The sequence below is a fragment of the Gopherus evgoodei genome, chromosome 3 (genome assembly GCF_007399415.2).
Source record: "Gopherus evgoodei ecotype Sinaloan lineage chromosome 3, rGopEvg1_v1.p, whole genome shotgun sequence".
Classification (NCBI taxonomy): domain Eukaryota; kingdom Metazoa; phylum Chordata; order Testudines; family Testudinidae; genus Gopherus; species Gopherus evgoodei.
Genome location: NC_044324.1, coordinates 157,734,911 through 157,757,142, shown reverse-complemented (window position 1 = coordinate 157,757,142; position 22,232 = coordinate 157,734,911). Strand labels below are relative to the sequence as shown.

The 22,232-nt window shown below is 40.1% G+C and overlaps 1 protein-coding gene across 5 annotated transcripts in view; it reads left to right on the top strand.

Moving 5' to 3' along the window:
- The first annotated feature begins 7,433 nt into the window (after nt 1-7,433).
- RMDN2 (regulator of microtubule dynamics 2) overlaps nt 7,434-22,232 on the top strand; it is a 65,715-nt gene continuing 50,916 nt past the window's right edge. Inside the window, exons 1-5 of one of the 5 annotated variants that reach the window (XM_030557121.1) lie at nt 7,434-7,607; nt 9,052-9,516; nt 15,397-15,592; nt 17,900-18,002; nt 20,229-20,289. In XM_030557121.1, the coding sequence (XP_030412981.1) occupies nt 9,062-9,516; nt 15,397-15,592; nt 17,900-18,002; nt 20,229-20,289 (815 nt within the window). In that variant the 5' untranslated portion in view covers nt 7,434-7,607; nt 9,052-9,061. Of the gene's footprint in view, nt 7,608-7,730; nt 7,827-8,739; nt 8,793-9,051; nt 9,517-15,396; nt 15,593-17,899; nt 18,003-20,228; nt 20,290-22,232 lie in introns of those variants that run through there. The other 4 variants (XM_030557122.1, XM_030557118.1, XM_030557119.1 and 1 more) reach the window with 4 other exon arrangements.

Sequence of the window (22,232 nt, the reverse complement as noted above, 5' to 3'; positions counted from 1 at the left end):
ACACATTATAGCTCAAAGATATTTCATCATGGAATAGGGATTACAAATTCTGCTTCTATAGTATGAGATAATATATCCATGTAATGTTTAAAAAAAGTTTTGTAAATGTGTTCCAATAGATTAGGGACCCAATTTTATGGAGCTCCAGGGGCTTTTGTATAGATTATTTAGGTTAATTTTTTTATCTACCCAATGGGACTCAGTGCTCAGTCTATAACTTATCAACACAGAGGCTTAGTTCTGCAGTTCTCAAACTGGATATGTGTCTCCAGAGGTAACATGCTTGTAACAGCAAAAATGTTTTTAAATAAATAAATAATATAGAGGTGAGAAATAAGACCTCAATTCTATTATCCCTCTGCAAATTTGTGTACACAGAGTCAATCCCTTACCCCTCTCTAAAAGTGCAAAGATTCTAAAAGTTCAATGAATAGAAGATTGTTAGGGCCGGAATAGATCTGGACAAGGAGAAGAAATCTGGAGATAAATGTGAGAAGGGAGGGACATATGCTTGTTTTCTTAAAATATTATACGTTTGCTGTCGAAAAAAAATCCAGAATACTTAATGTTGTTGTTTTAGTTAAATAAAACAATTTAAATGTCTGTTTGGTGATGTTCTCTTCCTAATACACCATGGCAAGAAAATCCTCCAAATATTAATGATTAACCTATTGAATTGGAGATAGTTGACTTCCCAATGACTTCATAAATATCTGCTTCAGTTACCTTTGGTAAATGAAATAACCAAACAATCATTTATTTTTTGATATAGCTGTAACACTAATCTGAAAAGTTTTCAAAATAAATCACTCTTTAAAAATGTATAGTGTGTACCTTCTAAAAATGAAACTACATCTATCTCTAAGTTGTTAAGAATAGTATTAAGGTTATAACAACCAACAAGAATGCACAAGTCTTCCAGACTAATGATTTAAATCAAATCCATCCTGCCACGAACAGTTTCGGTTTCAACAAGTCAGCATTTTCCAATGAAAGCACCTTTCATCAAGAAATCCTCACCCTGCTCTAGATTTGAGGGTTAGCCCCATTGCTGCTGTGAAGCTCAAAGTAGCCACGACACAAAAACTATGAGCTAAACTATGAGCTCCAAGATGACCTCTGGCCACTTGCTTAATACAATCCAACTAAAAGGCTAGAATGCTGGATTCAGACACTGCCCAATCTCTCCTGTTGGAGCTGTTCCACTTGGTGTAAATATTCATTGAGCCAGAAACAAAGACTTACTCTATAACCTGGTGAGTAGGAGCCTGAGGACCAAGTCCCTGCACTGGCTGATTCAGTTCAGGGACTTGAGCTGGGGGCTCCCACAACCGAGAAAACTGTCCCAACTACTGGTTATTCTGGGGTCTTTGTTTTTTGTTGTTGTTTATTTTTTTGACAAAAGATTTCAAGAGGACTCATTTTCCTTCTGCACTGGAATGAAAACGAAACTTCAAAACCTTGCAAATTTTTGCAAAACAGAATTGTTGTTTTCCAGTCAGCTCCAGGTACTGCCCCATATGCACTTTGTGGGTCATTGAGAAAAATAAATACATATTCTATGGCAGCCACTTCTAATGTCTGACTGCCTCGCGGTATGTAGCTCATCATGACAGAATGGGTAGAGGGTTGGGCTGGGGCACCACGCAGCCTCACAGTTCAATTCTTTATGAGCAAAATCATAAAATACCTTTTCTTCTTCAACAGGAAGAACAGCTCCCACTGAAGTTAACAGAAGTACCGGACATTTACCCTCATTAGAATTCTTAGAAGTACTTTTGAAAATCAGGCCACTTATCTAGATGCCTCATTTTAGGCACCTACTTTTGAAAATCTCAGTCCTCTGAAACAAAAAATTAACTGGTTGCTGCATCTGTAATCTTTTATTTCAACTTCGTGTTGCATCTGTCATGTGCTAGTAAATCACCTTTGGTAATCCTCTCTAGCTTTATTTGGCTTGCATGAATATATTTGGCACAGTACTTGAAAATATAAATAAAGATTTGCAAACAAGGTTTTTGCTACACTTGTTCCTGAACATCAACACATGAAAAAGACAATTAGCTAGAAGACTGGCACCATCCTATTCTGTCTAAAAATAGCAGCTGTATTATCTAACTTAAAATTATAATTTTCACTATACTAAAATGCAATCCTTCGGAAATAATATACAGTCAAACCTTGCAATAATACGCCCCGCTATAACACGAAATCGCATATAATGCTATCATAGGTTGGCTCCCCTTTAAGGCAGATACAACTTAGATAATGTTTTCACAGCACTATACAGTACCAGTGGTCCCCAACACCACTGCAGGAGAGAGAAGTTGAATGGAGGTGAATGCCTGGCTGCGAAGATGGTGTCGCCAGGAGGGCTTTGGCTTCCTCGACCACGGGATGCTATTCGAGGAAGGACTGCTAGGAATAGATGGCTTTCACCTTTCGAAGAGGGGAAAGGCCTTATTTGCGCACAGACTGGCTAACCTAGTAAGGAGGCTTTAAACTAGGTTCGACGGGGACAGGTGAGCAAAGCCCACAGGTAAGTGGGGAACAAGACCTGGGAGATGGGTTGGAAACAGGAGGGAGCACGGGCTATAATGGCAGAGAGGAAGGAGGGTCAGGGCGAAGCTGGGAGGCAAGATCAAATCAGTATCTTAGATGCCTATATACAAATGCAAGAAGTATGGGTAATAAGCAGGAAGAACTGGAAGTGCTAATAAATAAATACAACTATGACATTATTGGCATTACTGAAACTTGGTGGGATAATACACACGACTGGAATGTTGGTGTGGATGGGTATAGTTTGCTCAGGAAGAATAAACAGGGGAAAAAGGGAGGAGGTGTTGCCTTATATATTAAAAATGTACACACTTGGACTGAGGTGGAGATGGACATAGGAGACAGAAGTGTGGAGAGTCTCTGGGTTAGGCTAAAAGGGGTAAAAAACACAGGTGATGTCGTGCTGGGAGTCTACTACAGGCCACCTAATCAGGTGGAAGAGGTGGATGAGACTTTTTTCAAACAACTAACAAAATCATCCAAAGCCCTAGATTTGGTGGTGATGGGGGACTTCAACTATCCAGATATATGTTGGGAAAATAACACCACGGGGCACAGACTATCCAATAAGTTCCTGGACTGCATTGCAGACAACTTTTTATTTCAGAAAGTTGAAAAAGCTACTGGGGGGAAGCTGTTCTAGACTTGATTTTAACAAATAGGGAGGAACTTGTTGAGAATTTGAAAGTAGAAGGAAGCTTGGGTGAAAGTGATCATGAAATCATAGAATTTGCAATTCTAAGGAAGGGTAGAAGGGAGTACAGCAGAATAGAGACAATGGATTTCAGGAAGGCGGATTTTGGTAAGCTCAGAGAGCTGATAGGTAAGGTCCCATGGGAATCAAGACTGAGGGGAAAAACAACTGAGGAAAGTTGGCAGTTTTTCAAAGGGATGCTATTAAGGGCCCAAAAGCAAGTTATTCCGATGGTTAGGAAAGATAAAAAATGTGGCAAAAGACCACCTTGGCTTACCCTTGAGATCTTGCGTGACCTACAAAATAAAAAGGCGTCATATAAAAAATGGAAACTAGGTCAGATCACGAAGGATGAATATAGGCAAATAACACAGGAATGCAGAGGCAAGATTAGAAAAGCAAAGGCACAAAATGAACTCAAACTAGCTATGGGAATAAAGGGAAACAAGAAGACTTTTTATCAATACATTAGAAGCAAGAGGAAGACTAAGGACAGGGTAGGCCCACTGCTCAATGAGGAGGGGGAAACAGTAACGGGAGACTTGGAAATGGCAGAGATGCTTAATGACTTCTTTGTTTTGGTCTTCACTGAGAAGTCTGAAGGAATGTCTAGTATAGTGAATGCTTACGGGAAGAGGGTAGGTTTAGAAGAGAAAATAAGAAAAGAGCAAGTAAAAAATCACTTAGAAAAGTTAGATGCCTGCAAGTCACCAGGGCCTGATGAAATGCATCCTAGAATATTCAAGGAGTTAATAGAAGAGGTATCTGAGCCTCTAGCTATTATCTTTGGGAAATCATGGGAGACGGGGGAGATTCCAGAAGAATGGAAGGGGGCAAATATAGTGCCCATCTATAAAAAGGGAAATAAAAACAATCCAGGAAACTACAGACCAGTTAGTTTAACTTCTGTGCCAGGGAAGATAATGGAGCAGGTAATCAAAGAAATCATCTGCAAACACTTGGAAGGTGGTAAGGTGATAGGGAATAGCCAGCATGGATTTGTAAAGAACAAATCGTGTCAAACTAATCTGATAGTGTTCTTTGATAGGATAACGAGCCTTGTAGATAAGGGAGAAGCGGTGGATGTGATATACCTAGACCTTAGTAAGGCATTTGATACAGTCTCGCATGATATTCTTATAGATAAACTAGGAAAGTACAATTTAGATGGGGCTACTATAAGGTGGGTGCACAACTGACTGGATAACCGTACTCAGAGAGTAGTTGTTAATGGCTCCCAATCCTGCTGGAAAGGTATAACAAGTGGGGTTCCGCAGGGGTCTGTTTTGGGACCGGCTCTGTTCAATATCTTCATCAATGATTTAGATGTTGGCATAGAAAGTATGCTTATTCAGTTAGCGGACGATACCAAACTGGGAGGGATTGCAACTGCTTTGGAGGACAGGGTCAAAATTCAAAATGATCTGGACAAATTGGAGAAATGGTCTGAGGTAAACAGGATGAAGTTCAATAAAGATAAATGCAAAGTGCTCCACCTAGGAAGGAACAATCAGTTTCACACATACAGAATGGGAAGAGACTGTCTAGGAAGGAGTATGGCAGAAAGAGATCTAGGGGTCATAGTAGAACACAAGCTTAATATGAGTCAACAGTGTGATACTGTTGCAAAAAAAGCAAACATGATTCTGGGATACATTAACAGATGTGTTGTAAACAAGACATGAGAAGTCATTCTTCCGCTTTACTCTGCGCTGGTTAGGCCTCAACTAGAGTATTGTGTCCAGTTCTGGGCACCGCATTTCAAGAAAGATGTGGAGAAATTGGAGAGGGTCCAGAGAAGAGCAACAAGAATGATTAAAGGTCTTGAGAACATGACCTATGAAGGAAGGCTGAAGGAATTGGGTTTGTTTAGTTTGGAAAAGAGAAGACTGAGAGGGGACCTGATAGCAGTTTTCAGGTATCTAAAAGGGTGTCATTAGGAGGAGGGGGGAAACTTGTTCACCTTAGCCTCCAATGATAGAACAAGAAGCAATGGGCTTAAATTGCAGCAAGAGAGATTTAGGTTGGACATTAGGAAAAAGTTCCTAACTGTCAGGGTAGTTAAACACTGGAATAAATTGCCTAGGGAGGTTGTGGAATCTCCATCTCTGGAGATATTTAAGAGTAGGTTAGATAAATGTCTATTAGGGATGGTCTAGACAGTATTTGGTCCTGCCATGAGGGCAGGGGACAGGACTCGATGACCTCTCGAGGTCCCTTCCAGTCCTAGAGTCTATGAGTCTATGAGCCCCGTGCCTGCCAGGGACAGAGAACTCCGAGGCTGCAGGCGCCAGTGCTCTCTGTCCCCAGCAGGCATGGGGCCGCGGCTTCTCTCCGGCTTCAAGAGGAGCCGCGGTTCCCTGCCTGCCAGGGACAGAGAACTCGGGCTGCGGGGAGCCGCTGTTCCTCTTGAAGCCAGAGAGAAGCTGAGGCCCTGGAGTTCTCTGTCCCCGACAGGCAGCAGGCCGCGGCTCCTCTCCCCTGCTGGGCACTAGGGGCACTAGGCGGCACACATCAATGCACCGCTTTGGGGACCACTGACAAATTGACTGGCTTGAAACCCCGCTATACTGCGACCCCACATTTTGTGTGATGGAAGTTTTTGGACCCCAATCGTCATGTTATAGTGGGGTTTCACTGTATCTAATATTTTCATGAAGTTTCCAAGTCACGTAAGATTTTCAAAACTGATTGTCTAAACTGCTGAGCACTCACAACTCTTACTACTGTCGGTGCAAGTTGCAGGTGCTCAGACCTCTGAGACTATATTAAGACTTGACTGAGTACGGACAGCTCTCATCAACTGGAATTGTCAGTGTTCAGAAATTCTGAAAATCAGACACTTTAATCTCTGTTGAGATTATCTCAGTTCCCACTTATAAAATGGAAATAATAATAATTCTTTCTATCAGAGGTGTAGTGAGGATAAATTGATAAATGTATTAGAAGTGCTCAGATAAGAATGTGATGGGAGCCATAAAAGTACCCTGATAAAGCCATTCCTTGTAATAAGTGTTTCAAATGTATCAATCACAGATCAAACTGCAAAGGACTAGGCCTCAGTCTTACAATGTGCTCCATTTGGGTCTGCACCCATGTGGAACCTCAGTGGGCCTCTATGTAGACACAGAGATCAAGGCATGTTAAGTACCTTGCAGGATTGGAGTTTATGACCCTGATCCTGCAAACACTTTTTCACATGCTTAACTTTACCTCTGTGAATAGTCATGCTAAAATCAAAGTGTGTGTGTTTTACATGATTTGGACCTTATAAAGCACTTATATGAGGGTGCAATGTAAAAGCCTGTGTGAGAAATGGCACCCCTTTCTCTATCGCACCAAACATAAGCGACTTGTCTTCACTTTCAAGGTCCTTTAGGACCTATCCCCATCCCACCTATCATCTCTCATTTGCTATCACTGCTTTCATTGCCCACCTTAAACTTTCAAGCATCCTGTGCTTTCTCGCATGCCACTTCTCATGCTTGGGAGGTGCTGCCTGTAAGTATCTGCAAAACTATTTCATTATCCTTCTTCAAAACCCTCCTTTACTGTGATGCCTATAAAAACTTTAGTGACTAAGCCGATGGCATAAAGAGCATGGCCTGTCATCCTGACCAATACTGTCTCATTGTTCCCTTGTCCTCCCCAGCTAGCTGTCTCTCTTGTCTTACACTCAGATTGTAAGCTCTCTAGGGCAGGAACTGGCTTTATGTTCTGTTCACACAGCGCCTAGCACAATGTGATCATGGACCACATCTGAGGCTCCCCTAGGCACTATGGGAACACGAATAATCAAAAATATATCCCAGGTGATGGGAGGGCCTCGCTGCAGACATCCCTCCGCCGCTTTCCCTTCCCTTCTCGGAAGCCACCTGTAAAGCAGCGCTGCTCCGGCGGGTACTGCTGTCACTGTAAAGTTAGCGCCCTGGCCCCCCGGGTCAGTGACTCAGCCCCAGAGAGCAGCTGCCCCGGGAGCCCCGCGCAGGGCTCAGCTGGGACGGATGCACCGGGGGAAGCCCACTGCAGTCACCGGGCGGTTTGCAGAAGGCTTCCGCGGGGCTGGGATTTCACCCCGGGCCCCTGGCCCAGCCGCAGGGGAAGCTGGTTCCGCACTGCCGGCCTGCAGCCGCCGCCGCCAAGCAGGAGCCGCCCCGGGGCTGACGGGCTCCGAGCTAGCCGCAGTCCTCAGGCTCTCCAGCCCCGGAGCAGCCCCGCTCGTCCGGCCCATCTGTATCCGGGTCTCGGCAACTCCTGGGCGGCCCACTGCGCCGCGCCCGCCCCCTCAGTCCTCCTAGGTGGAGCCGCGTCTCCTCTACTAGCCGGAGCCCCGCCACCCCCGCGCTGCCCGGTATGTAACCGGGGCTGAACCGATCCCCGGGGTCCCGCTGCGGCTCGCCGGCCCCCGCCTCTCCCCGGCCAGGAGGCGGCGCCTCTGGCCCAGCTCGTAGCGTGGGGGCTGCAGCCTGCGGAGCTGCCCTCCCCCCTGCGCCCCTTGCTCAGAAACCCGGCGGGAAGGCGCCAGCTCGGCCAGTGCACCTGCCCCCGCCGGGCAGAAGGGGCCTGAGGGGTCAGTGACGCGCCGCAGGTCGGCCCTGGACTGTGCCCTCTGCTCGCCGCTGCGTTCTCTCTGCTCCCTAGTTACCATGTCCCGGCCGGCTGGGGTGCGAGAGAGAGAGGCAGTGAACGCCCCGGTGCCGGGGCAGCTTCCTCTGCTCCCCTAACCCGTCCCTCTTTTCACTCATTTGTGCTTTTAAAAAATATCCTCCCTGGGGACTGAACGGGCCCTGCTTGGGGTCAGGTGGCAGGTGAAGACTTTGCCGAAGTCTGAAGACCATCCCTCCCTTTCGGCTGTTTTTTGATCCAGGGGGTCAGGAGAAGATAGTGCTTCTACCTCTTAAAAAAATGTATGACTACTTTTGTGCAGGGAAATCTCTAAGCCAACCTTCAAACACCAAATTGCCCAACTTGCCCTTAACAGAAGGGTAATCCTTCCTTGCGTGTCTTCGAAAAGAATTTTAAAATGCTGAAGATACAAGCCATTTTTAAAGGCTCCATGTATGCACAATAGACATTTTATTAAACTATGTCAGTGCCTGCTGTAAAACAGGCTCTGCCACTCCATAGTGGCATAGCTAGGGATTTTGTATATGTGCCAACTAAGGCAGCCTCCTTTGACTGGCACAGTTTCTTTCGGGGCACTGCAGAGGGGGCAGATCCACATGCAGAATCTGGCCCTGAGACCCTGATCTTGCAGACCTTATGCATGTACATAATTTTTAAGCATATGAAGGCAGGACCATATCTGAAGTTACACAAAAAAAGTCATTGTAAAATCAGGGCTTACATTTGTAAAGTGCTGTGAAAATATAAATCCTTAAGTAAATATTAAGTATTATTAGAAAATGTTGCAGTTTAAAAACTATAGAATTTTATAAAACCAAACAACATAGGTTTCGTCTCTTAAAACAGAAATGTCCAAGGACATTAACTGCAATATTAAGATAACAAGTGAAAGCCCCAGTCCTGGACACATGTAAGTGTGTTTGTAGAATGGGGGCCTTGAACACAAAAAAACTGGGAAGTACATAAGTTAAGGTCTTTATTGCAACATTGTTGCCCTCATTGCACGTATGTAGTATTTTATTACTACTGAGGCTAATAAATGTGTATGATACCTAAATATATACTATATCTGCTGCCTGTATAGATTTAGCTGTATGGTTTAAAGGTAAGAGAATATTTCCAACAGAGTGAAAAAGCAGATTTCATTCTCCCTCCCTCTTCATTTTCAGATAAACAGAAATGTCTCACTCTGAAAACAAAGGGCTGATATTAGGCATAATGGCAGGGGCTGCTGGAATCAGCTTGGTACTGGTTTGGTATCACAAGATCCAAAAATCTGGGGCAACTGTAAATTTTCCTGCATTTCTAGATTTACGCAACAGATTTCAATATGAGTTTCATTTTGCAAATCTACATAATGAGCAAGGAACAGTAATGGCTTTACAAGGAAGACAGCTTCAGATACTGGAAAAATTGAATGACCTACTACTGAATGTGGAAGAACTGAAGAGAGAAGTGAAGTTTCTTAAAGAAGCTGTTCCAAAGCTGGAAGAGCTTGTTCGAGATGAACTGCAAGGAAAGTCTAGTGTTCGTCGGATTAGCCCTGTACACAGAGCCACCAGAAAAAGAAGAGCTGAGACAGCTTATGGTGCAACAGAAACTACCAGCTCTGAGGAGGCAGATAGTGAAGGAGGGTGAGTCTTTAAAATATTTCATGCATAATACTCTTTAAAATTGGCATGTGAACAACATTTTAGTACTATATATGTGGAATTATGTTCTGTAAACAGCAGTCTAATTTATTTATGTTTCATGGGTACTTATTCTGTATCTCAGCATCTGAAAAAGCTTTCCAAATCAGTAGGGTCATCCTACACCCTACTGTGGCTGATTTGCACAGGTCTTCTAGGAATGTCTCAATTTTGTACAGAAAAAAAAAATCAAAATGAAGCATTTTGGAACACATGGGATGGAATGGTTCAATATTTTATTTCAACATGATTTAATATTGAAATGTATATTTTCTATTATAAAATTGTAGAGGTCAACATCAGAACAAAATGTTTCAATTTTATCAAAACAAAACAGTTTGACTTGAAACCATTTTTTCCAAAATATTTATTTTGCCTGAAATTTTAAGGGTTTTGGGTGTGTTCATATTCAGAATGAAAACAGATTTTGAAATCATGAAATTTCCTGCACAACGTAACTTCTGGCTCCTGCACAGCTCTGCTCGTAACCTTCTCATGGAGGCTCCCATATCGGCACAACTTCAGATGGGATGTTTAATAAGAAGCTTCTTCTGAAATGTGTCAAAAATGTTACTCTTGGATCATTTTTTAAGGGGCCTGGTTGTGTCTAAGAGTTTAGTGTTTTCCCTTCAAAGTGCGTTATACTCCTCACTAATTGTGTTCAATGCTCCCCATTGCCTGAGAAGTGAGTATACTGTTTTCTGAGTGAGGTCATCATTTGCTGGCCTGGAAACACAGAATGTAAGCTCAGTTTCTGGTTTCACTTTCTATAAGTTTAAACAGGTACAGCATGGGCAGTGACAGTACAGGTTTCACAATATTGCCTTGACAATGCATCTAAATCCTGACCTGAAGGACCCACTTCTAGGGTCAAGAGGTCTCCGGACCATTCAGTCCTTGGCCTTTTTGCTAGGACTGCAGATAAATGCCAGTTGTCATAGAGGATTATGTGGAATTTTATTAACAGGTTACTGAAGTGCTTTATAAATATTTTTCCCTTTTAAGAAAAGGAAAGAAATACTACGAGTTTGCCCCAAGCGCGTGTTCTCAACTCTTCAGTGCATATACTGACAAATCTGCTACACCATTTAGAGACTGTGTGCTCTGAAGAGAGCTCTCTTAATGTCCATGCAAATGTGCTCATGGAATGACTGCAGTATTTGAAGTTTATGTAGGCTGTCTTTTAAATTAAAACAGATTAATGTAATAAACTATGATATTCTTGGATTATTAGTTTGACTGTCATAGGAAAATGTTTTAATGACATACAGACTTACCTGAGGCTGAAATAATCAATAACAATTTTTTTTTTTACTAAGTTAACCTGTGAAGGTTAGAATGTAGAACACCACTTTTCTACTGAAATATTTTTTTATCTTGAGCCTGAGTGGATACTCTACAGCTTACCATCATGGCTCTTTGCAACAGTCTTTCCTTTACAAATGCTTAATAACTTTACTTACATTGAAAAGCATATACACAATATAACAAAACACTCAAGTGCAAAGCTGACCCTCTTGTCATTGAAATAGTTCCTTAAGATTCACTTTCTCCATTACCTATAAGAATCACAGTTATAATAAAATATATAATAAAAAATGGAACAGTACCTTTTACTTGAACTATGAAGCTGTGCACGTTTATCCTGGGTCTGAAACATATTGCTTTGAAATCTAAACTTGCTCATAATAGTGCTCTTCACCTTTTGTTACTCTCACTCACTGGATCATTTCTAAGTTTAGGTTCTGATCCTGCAAACATTTATGTATGAGCCTAACTTTATGTACATGAGAAGTCCCATTGACTTCAGTTAGATTACACGCATGGGTCAGTGTCTGCAAGGTTGGCCTTAGATTGCAAGTTCTTTAGGGCTATACTTAATACTTAAGCACATGCCTAAATTTAAGCATATAAGTAATTCCATTGACTTCAGTGGAAGTACTGATGTGATTAAGATTAGGACTGATTAAAATGTGCTAGGTGCTTTCCAATCTTTACTCAAACTTTTAGAACCAGGGTGATATAAAAGGCTACTAGCTTGTTCCAGTGAAACCAGTCATTGTGCTCCTTTTAGTATTTTTCACATCAGTAATTTTTAATATTTTCTTACTTTGTCATTTAGCAATTGGAAGAATTCTCTACTTTGAAGTAGAACAGTCTCTGATTCAAACTGATCAGCTGCATATAATCCTTGCTTTAACGAGAGGATATCTTTGTTGATTAGTTGTCTTTAAATCTGTGTTTTCTTCTTAGTATGTAATGCTTTCATACTGAAAATGTTTAAAATATCTTAAAGGTGTATAAAATAAATATGAAATAATAGTTGGAGATATACCTCTCTCTGAGAACTGGAAGGGACCTTGAAAGGTCACTGAGTCCAGCCCCCTGCCTTCGACCAAGTATTGATTTTTGCCCCAGATCCCTAAGTGGCCCCCTCAAGGCCACTGCTCAAGCCACTGAGCTATCTGCTATCCCTCAAGAGAGAATAGTCAGCGAGTAAATTCATAGGTAGATGAGAATCAATATATTTGTTCTCTGAACCTGCAAACAGTTAAGCAGATGCTTAAATTCTGTCCTTGAGTATCTTCATTGCTCTGTGAAAATAGGGCTACTAACATGTGAAGTTATACATGTGTAACTATTTGCAGGATCAGAGCCATAGATTGTACTCTCTAGGGACAAGTAGTTTTTAACTTGCTATTTGAAAAACTGAAAAGGTCAAGCTAGGAGAAGATTAAAAAAATTGCTGTACTACATCTGGGCTATCAGCATCCATCACTGCTAGGTTTTTTTTGGTGGCCAGTTCTCTGGTGGACTAATTGAGTGTCTTGTGACGCTTTTCAGCAAGAATGGAGTTGTAGTATAATACACTACAGCTCTCAGAAACCAGTGGTTTTGCCTTAATAATGTAACATTGTTTCAGCATGTTTCATTTACTATACCTAGCATTTTTCCTTTGTCATAGATTATTTAAGAGATACTGTTTTCTTTTTTTAAGTATCAAAATGAACAATTCAACAATATCATTAATCTTTATCAAGGGAATGGATTGTCTCCACCACGTATTTGTGAGGATTCACAAGCATGGGAGTGCTACATATGAATATTAATACAGACTAGGAGAGGTTGTGTGTTTTTTTTTTTAATGCACTTCCATGGGATCAGTGGGGGATGATGTGCAAGCCCCTGCCCATTCTATGCCAGCTCACCCTGTCTCCTCCTCCTCCTTCCTCAGCACAGGCTGTGGGCTGGAAAAGGAGTTCTTCCCATTGGTCTGGGAGGTAAGGAAAGGCACATTATGTGGATTGATGGGGATATGATCTGGTCATAGAACATTACTGCTTCCCTGATATTTTTATGTTTTGTTATTGATGAAGCTTATTCACTTGGTATGATTTGATTTCTACAGCAAAATACTGCTCAGCAGTGAGATGCTTATAGATTTTCCAAGTGAAGTTGTAGAAAAATTGTATTTTATGATCTGGCCATCTGGAGCTGATGCTTGGTATTGTCAGGTTGAACCTTTGGAGTTCTCTGGGCTCTCTTGAGTGCTTCTCAGCACAAACTTGACCTTGGCATTTTTTGCTTATATGGGAACATCTTGCAGTAATCATGTTAGTCTGTTTTTCAGCCTTGGACAGAATGTTTTTACAGGGAAAAAAAACAAATTGGGAGATGTTATTTCTGCTAATTATCATTAATGATAATTGATAACACTGAGACCTTGATTCCCATGAGTAAAATCAAACACTTTTAAACCTTAAAGGTTGTTTGATGTGGTTCGGAAAAGCTTTTAACTCTACACTTTTACAGAGTCATACAGGAACAGTTATCGTAGAATCATAGATTATTAGGGTTGGAAGGGACCTCAGGAGATATAGTCCCACCACCTGCTCAAAGCAGGACCAATCCCCAAATGGCCCCCTCAAGGATCAAACTCACAACCCTGGGTTTAGCAGGCCAATGCTCAAACCACTGAGCTATCCCTTCCATTTATAATTACTATTTAATCATTGCTACTTCACACTGACTCCAAGCATTTTCAGTTGGTAGTTAAACAAAACAACCCTCTTTACCTGAAAGTCAGGATTCCAACTGATTTGTGAGATGGTGTTCAACACTGAAGCATGCATTACAGCTAAAGAAGCAGCTAAAAATATACTGCTTTTTTGGTGGTTTATATAGTCATTATATACATCGCTTACATATGCAGTAGCTTTACAACCAGTGCAAAATAATGAAATAGCAACACACTGCACTTTGAAATATGTTTTAGTAGACTGCAGTAAATATTTAACAACTTTCAAATCCTGATTTTTGCCATTGGACTTCAGTGGTATGAGAATTCAGCTCTAAACTTATATAAAAATCTGTTCTGAATATTTCAATTCTTTTATCCATCATACTTTGCTTTTCAATTTGTCGCTAAAAAGCTTTTATTCCTCTTCTTTCCTATACCAGTGGGATAATTTAAGTTTAGAAACTACCATGCCAAATCTGGCAATTCTGTTATTCAATAAGCAGCTGCATACTTATTACTTTAGCTTATCCAAGCAAGCTGTAAATGCATATCATTTTAATTCTGGTGGCTTTCTTAGAGTGATTTATTGAAGTCAGGATTTAAATAAAAGTATCAAAAATCATTTAGCTCTATATTTCCAACATACTGTAATGATCTTATTTCTAGAAAATTATTTGTATGTTTTGGTTGTTCTGAGCAAATTTGACTGAATTATTTATTGCTTAGGGTGTGCAATAAATATTAAAAATATGCAATTTTTATTTTATTCTGGTCATGGTAACTTTGAGCGCTCTGTGCTTGGTAGCAAATAATTTCCAAAGATTACTGGAGAGATTGTTCCATACGAACATTTTCAAAAAATAGATGCCAACAGTTATTCATTTTTTATTTTTGGGGGGGCGGGGGGAGGAGTATGTGTACCTAAATAGATGGCCAGAACTTCAAATGTCTTTGGAGTCAGTGGAAATTGTTGGTGGTCAGCTCTTTGGAAAATAAGGCTACTTCTTTATCTCTGTGTGGCAATTTTATAATATGATTTTTTTTCTTAGTTGTATTTTCCCATAACTCAGTCAGTGAAGTTATGGAACTACTTTAGTTTTTGCAGTGTGGGATATTAATCTTCTGAATGTACAAACTATATTGATGTAACTGATAATGCTTAACATGTGAATAGCATTTGACATCATTAAAGCATTTTGCAAAAAATCAGTTACACAGCATTTATAACATTCTTGTGGTGTTAGTATTTACACCTACATTTCACAGATGGGGAAATTGAGTCACAGAATTCAAGTGAGTTTTTCAAGGCTACTGTAATGGAATGCTAAACTATATTGTACTGTTCAGGCTTTAGATGTCTGTGCATAAAACCATATTTAAGCTAACCTCAGCCATACCTGGCAGTGCCTTAAGGGATCTTATGATGAACACATCTGATAGGTATCTTGCTCAGAAGCAAGCTCTGTAGCCAGTCCATATCTGGAAACAGAACCATGATAGCTACAAAGACAGTGTCAAAAACAGAATAAGAACTCACAGTATTTCTGTGCTCTTACCACTAGGCAATGTCTCTGACAATCGTGTTTTGCAGACTTAATCTTGATGCATTCTGCCTAACTGTTTGCCTAATATGCTAATTATAATGAATCTATTCTCCAGTTCAGAATAGGGATACTGTAAAATGAATGTGAAACTATCAGGAACTGACCCAACTTCTTTAAAGTTGGGGAACTGGCACAAATTGTTCTTGAATGTTTTGTCAATATTTTCAGGCTATATAATTATTGTTTCTATTATTTTAGCTATATTACAGCTCACACTGATACTGAAGGAGAATCTGAAGAAGAAAGAGGATGGATTAGTTTATCTGCAGCCTCTGCAAGAACAGAAAAGGAAACAGAATTATTTAATCTTCTGCAGCAGGTGGACAGTTTGCATTGTGGTTCAGATGATGATAAAAAGGAGAGCTTCAGACTGTTACTTGAGAAAGAGGAAAAGGTAATAAGGGATAAATGTACAATTATTTTCATAGTCCTGGCTCTAGGTTCACTACTGTATACGTCATCCTTTTTAACTCTGAAATATTAGAACTAAAGTACAGAAGACTAGAAGATTTTGTACAACAATTTACATTAAAAACAAAAATTATTTCAAAATATCACCACATCAGTATTTTTATTAGGGTAGCTGTAAAGGTTTAGTTGTTTCGAACTAAATTTAAACTATATCGAGTTCCAGTTTGTTACAGCTTCATAAGGAACAGACATGTCATGGACTTTTTTTAGGCAGTGGGGGTAGTTTTTCTAGCTCTTAAATTTGTCTATATGGCAAAGTCCTATGGAATTAAATAGGGAAGAAGCCAACTGGGAGCTAAATAAATTTAAGGAGTGTTTATAGAAGTAACACTAAAAACCAATAGGGAAAGATTCACTGAAGTCAATGGAGCTATGACAGTTTACATCACCTATGGATCTATGGATCTGCCCCCCAAAAAAATCAAATAGAGTGATCATTAGTGTGTAGTTTTTTAAAGTGTCGTATAGAATTCTATAGGAGGGTATCATGGCACACTCACCTCTTGAGTGCCTTCTAGTGGCTTGGTGTGGTAATGCATACCTTTCTTGCACCTAGCTGTAGGTTGTCAGCCTCACTTGGTGGGTCTTCAGTGGCTCAGCTCTCTAGCCAAGTCTCCCAATCCATATGAATGAATGAACCCCTTCTGGGTTAACAAGGTTCCAACAGGGACTACCAGTGTGTCCTTATTAGTGTCTTCATCAATGTCTGTGGACCCTTTGAATCTAGCCTCTTTATCAGGCATTTAGTAAAGAACCCCACCAGAACTGTTGGTCTACCTTCACCAGGGCCCTGTTTCTTGGCCCTTTAATTCTAGTCCCTTTTCTTGGGCTTTTAAACTAGCTATGTCCCTTTCCAGGGCTTAGACCACTCCAGCACTTGCTGGTGGGGGACATGGGTCCCTCTACTACTCCAGGTCCCTACACACAGCAGCCACTTACTGCTCCCTCCAGTTTGCTGCTGCTATTCCTTGGGCCTTTTCCTATGCAGCTCCCTTCTCTTTGTCCATACCTCAGAGCTGAAGTTCTCAGAGCCTCTTCCTCCTCTCTGAATGCAAATACCACCAGAACCCTTCTGCTTCTCTGGTGCTTCTGTGACCAGAGAGAAGCACCTTTCCCTGCTCCTCTGGTCACAGCCAGCAACTGACCTGCTCAGGCCTTGCAGCTCCTTTTATCTGAGCCTGCTGGGCTCTGATTGGCTCCTTCCAAGTAGCCTGGTTAAAAAGGCCTATAGGACCCACCTTTGCTGCTCTTTTCCTACGGAGGGTGTAGTAGGACTGCAGGGCCTCCAGCAGGGGGCCTCAAAGGCCTAGTAGACCCTGTTACAGAGGGGTATAATTCTCTATTAAATTCTAAAGGATGATTTGAAAAACCCATAGAAAGTTACAATTTTCTGGTAAATTCTCTTGGACAGGGATAGTAAATTATTGTTTGCCAAAGTCCAGATATCTTGGTCAAGGTATAGTCAAGGTCCAGACTCCAGAGAAAACAATAATAATAAAAAACCCCAATAATGATGATAAGTAAAAATAATTTGGGGTCTGTTCAAAAATGTCTAGCAATCCAAATTTGGCCTGCAGTCTGCCTATTTACTATCCCTGCTCCAGGACTTTTCCTTTAAGATGAGCTTGACCTTTCAGCACTTGTGCTCCTATTGAAGTCACTGGGAGTTTTAGGCGCAGTAATTAATACAGTGCCCACTCTTCATACATTTCTTCTGGTTAGACAGATATTTGTGGTTTTGGTAGTGTTCCTCATTTAAGTAAGTGTAGAAAATCGCAGTCAGACTGGTAGATATGATATTGTCAGTGGATGATGAGATTTTTATTTCATGCACAAAGAAAACGTCCTAATTGGATACTGCATGATATTTTTATAATGGATTACCTTTTTATTTGTAATAACGAACAGTTATAGAAAGTCCTTTTGTAAAGAAAACAAAGAAGAAACCTGAACAAACCTCATACATGTGTTCCAGCTAAGTGTCCTAATATTTATCTTCTCTTCCTAGAGGAAAAATTCATCTATCTTGTTCTCCAAACATAATAAACATAGTGTGGCAGGAATAAAAATAGCCAAGGATTCACCCATCTTTCAGTGAGGGGAATGAGGAGAGAGAATAAATATGCTGTTAAATTATTTTAACTTTTGTTCAGGGAAACTATATAAAATTACATTTTTGTTTTAGTCAATTTAATGGTCTAATATAGCTGCTTTTTCCTTCTCCTTTCAGTTTGGAAACCATCAGGGGTTTCTTTGGAGACTTGCACGAGCTTATGGAGATATGTTTGAGATGACTGCAGATGTTGAAGAAAAGAAGAAATACGTTGCTGATGGTAGGGGGGGGCGGGGGGGAGTAAAAACTAGCTAGATAAAAATGATATCTGATTACTGTAGAAAGGCTCATACTGTGAACTTTTTTTAGTGGCACTTTTCCCTGAAATGTCATAGTCCAAGCAGTTTGTAATCTGGTTTTATAAGGATAGCATTTAGACCTTGATGAAAATGTTTTGCATGATAAAACTGCCACGTTTCACTCTACTCAGTTTCACTCTACTCAGAAGAGGTCCAGGACTGGATTAGAAGGGTTTTTGCCAGTCAGGATTGGCTCCAGTCAGTGCTTTTAATACTTAAATGTGAGCCAGACTGAAACAGAACTAAAATAAAAACAAAATCTTCAGCCTTATGACATCTAAATAAATGCCAAGGCAAAGGTGGGGGTCCAGGGTTTCCTTCCCCCCTCTGTGGCCCCACAGTTTTGTAACCTCGTCTCAGGTGAGGAGGGCTGAATATGACTCTTTTGGGAGCCTGGGAATACTGAGGACTAGAAGGAGTGCTAAAGAATGAAAAGCAGAATATGCTGCATCCACTGCACCTAGCCTGTGTATCCAACATCTACTCCTGGATGTCCTGTTGTTAGCTTAATCTCAAACTGGTCAAACCTGAATTCCTGATTTTTCCCTCTCACTACCTCCTTTCTTCCTCTGCAGCTTTCCAAAGCTCCACCATATTGGCCATCACTCAGGTTCATAACTGGGATGTCGTCATTTGCCTTCTCTCTCTGGTCCTGCACATTTAAGATGTATCTAAATCCTGCCACCTCTTCGTCTTCAGTATCTCTAGCATCTTCCTTTCTCAATGAGAAACTGTCACCCAGGCTGTGTTGATCTTAACTACTGCAAAATTCTTCTCTCTTGCCTCTCTGACATCCCCATTGCCCCGTCCCTGTCCATAAAACACACTGCCACTAAAATAATCCTCTTTGCCCATCTCTTTGATTACATCACTCCATCTGTACTTCATCCGTTGGCTCCCCCTCCTCTACAGCATCAAATTTAACTTGTCCTTACTGCCTTCAGAGCCCTACATAGTCCTTCCTCTCCTTACTTAGATCTCTTTGTCTTGTTCTGAGTTTTCATTAACCCACTCTGTTCCTCCAGGATGCCAGCCTGGACCACTCATTTGACAGCTTCTCTCTCACACACCTCTCCGTGCCTTCTTTCATGCTACCCTTACACATACTGTGTCCTTTCTGAGCTGCTCTGCAGGGTACCTACCCTGTCTGCCATCACATCTCTTGTGAAGACTCATCTCTGTCTTGATTCCTATAAGAAACTTGCTAACTGACATTGTCTTGCTTCACGACTAACTTGGATATAATTTATATGCACGGTATGTGTTACACAAGTATAAATTTGTTACTCCCTTCCCCTTACTCACTGTCCATTTGTTTACATATCTGTCTGTACAGAGAGCTCCTTCGGGCAGGGATGTTCCCTTCTTTGTTTGGAAAGTGCCCAGCACACTAAAGCTACCAAAATAGATAATAAAATAATAATAAAACTAGATTTATAGCTCATATAATTTGATGCTGCTTGTAATTAATTTTAGCACTTGTTGATGGGAGATAATGATGGGGCAGAGAGAGATGAGAAGCAATGGTGGTATGTGAAGTGGGTCAGAGGTATTCGTGTGATCAGCGGTGCTGTGTCACAGCCTGTTCAGATATTTATCCTGCAATGGCTGGGTGTTCTGAGTTCTGAAGTCTCTTGCAGCATTTTTTTTTTTAATTTTTAGTTTGGGAAGAGGCTCAGAGAGAACTGTTTCTAAAGTGGACTTGGCACAGTAACTTATTTTTAATTCCAGCTGGACTGAGGATTGTTTGCTTTACCTCTTGTTTTTATAGTTATTTTTAATAATAATAAAAAGTGTGGCTTAATTGGTTACAGCTAAGGCTTTAGAAACAGCAATCTCATCATCTGGACTCCTACTCAAAATGTGAATTTGGCCAAGTCACTTAATTTCTTCATTCCTGAGTCAAAAGCAGAACCATCACTGTAAACCAGTTGGTTGCATCTGAATTGAACTATCCTAAGTAAACAAAAGTATAAAAAATACATTTTTGTATGTATTGTGAATCCATAATGTTACAATATCCCTCTCAGTATTTAAATGGAAAATCAGATTGGTTTCTTTTATATCTAAAGTATATTATCTCACAATGTAGTTCCTGGCCTAATCTAAGATGGAGAGATGCTTTAGTATAACTTTATCTTTTACAGGAAAAATTGTAGCTGAAAAAGCTATTCAGGTGGATACCATGTGCGCTGATAGCCACCAATGGTAAGTTTGAATAATGGAGAAATATTGTTTGTATTGTGGTTTTCTGCAAAGTCAGAAAGATGAAATTATCTATAAACAATGTCCACAACAAGTCCTATAAGAGTTACAGGCTTCATATTTTATCATTGCCGATTATTGGTTGGATATCAGTTTTGCAAGTTACCTGTTTGTAACTTTATATGGTTTTATTTATCCAACATAATGCAGTTACATCTAACAATTACATTAAAATATTTTGAGAAAAGCTTGCTTTAGTACATGAAACCTCAGTTTTTGGTGAAACAAGGTACTAAACAATTTTCCAGTAAGTATGACGAAATGCAGGAATAAGTATTTGATTACACCAGTATTTCATAATGTTCATACAAACCACAATTTTCCATTTTCTTTCTTTTCCTAAACTACTCAAAACAGTTGTTTGACACGATTTTCTTTTTGATGTTATTTCTCTTATCTAATTCAAATGCACCCATCCAAAGCACTAGATGAATTTACAATCTGTAGCAATGAAAGTTAAACAAGAAAGGCCACATTCTGATAGATACTGAGTAGTATCTTTCATTCAAGTATTCCCTCTGGAATCCAGTGTGTTAGACAGGTGCATTGTAATAAATGAACAATATAGTCATAGAAATATTTTAGGAATAGCTAATTATGAAAAAAAGACAAAACATAAAGTAAACAATGTAATGGAAGAGAGAGACAAATGGAAAATTATGGCTTATGTGAACATTTGGAGATATGGGTGTATCCGGATACTAATTTCTACATTTTGTCGTATTGCTTACTGAAATGCTGTTAGTTTGGGACCTCAAGATACAGGCCTAATGTCCATTCAAAATTGAAAATCCTCCCACATCCCCAGAATTAAGACTTTTCCATCACTCTTCCAAACTTAATTCCTCCTCCACACAACGAGAAAGAAACTGTGAGCATAGTTAATGACTTGCAGCATTAATTGGAGGTCAACAAATTTGGTTCTGGTGGACCGATAGGGAAAGGAAGCTCCAAAATCATGTCTTCAGATGCCTGTTATTTAAACAAGGGAATTATTTGCTGCAGCACTTCAGCTAATCTCCTTATATATTGTGAGTAGGTGATTTATGAGGTATTTAGGCCTTTATAGGTTTACTCCAATAACATAAATTACACCTGGAAATGAGTTGGCGGCCAATGCAGCAGATCAGACAGATCAAATGTGATGTGCTCCCTGTGGGGAGCATTACATAGCAAATGGACCACTGCTTTCTACACTATAACTATTTTAGTGTCTTACATTTGAAAATTAATATATATTTTTTCCTGCAGCTTGATGTAAAAATTAGGGTCATGAATAAAATGGCATATGAAAAGTTGGTACTAGAGTTGGGCAAAATTTGGAATTTTTTTTGCATGAGAAATTCCAAATTTCAAAATTGTCCCAAGTTGACATAAAAAGGTCAAAATTTCCTGAAAAAAGAAGCTTCTAAAAATTTAGTTTTGGTGATATCAAAATGACCTCATTAAGGCACTTTGTTTCAGTAAGGTCAAAGCGCTTTGTGTTGACTTTTTTATATTCTACAATAATATTAAAGTAATATAATATAGTTGAAACAAATTGTTTTTACCTTATTAAAATAAAGCATTTATCAAAATCTATCTGTTCCCATGAAATGTTTCAAGTTTGGCAGGTCAGTATTTCTGACAAACATATTCCATCAAAAAAATTTCTGCTCGCTTTAGCTGATGTCTCCTCAGTGCTGCTATTTTATTTATTAATTGTTTACTTCTTTTCTCCTTGCTGATGAAAGTTTTGTTGCTGCTTCTTTCATTCCAGGGTTAGTTTATTAATTATTGCATCAGTTTAGTCTGTCTGCTGCTCCTCTGAGATCCACACGTTGTGTTATCCCTGCACAGGGATTCCTGAGAGAGTTGCTATGCTTTTAAAATGGTGTATTTCCCCC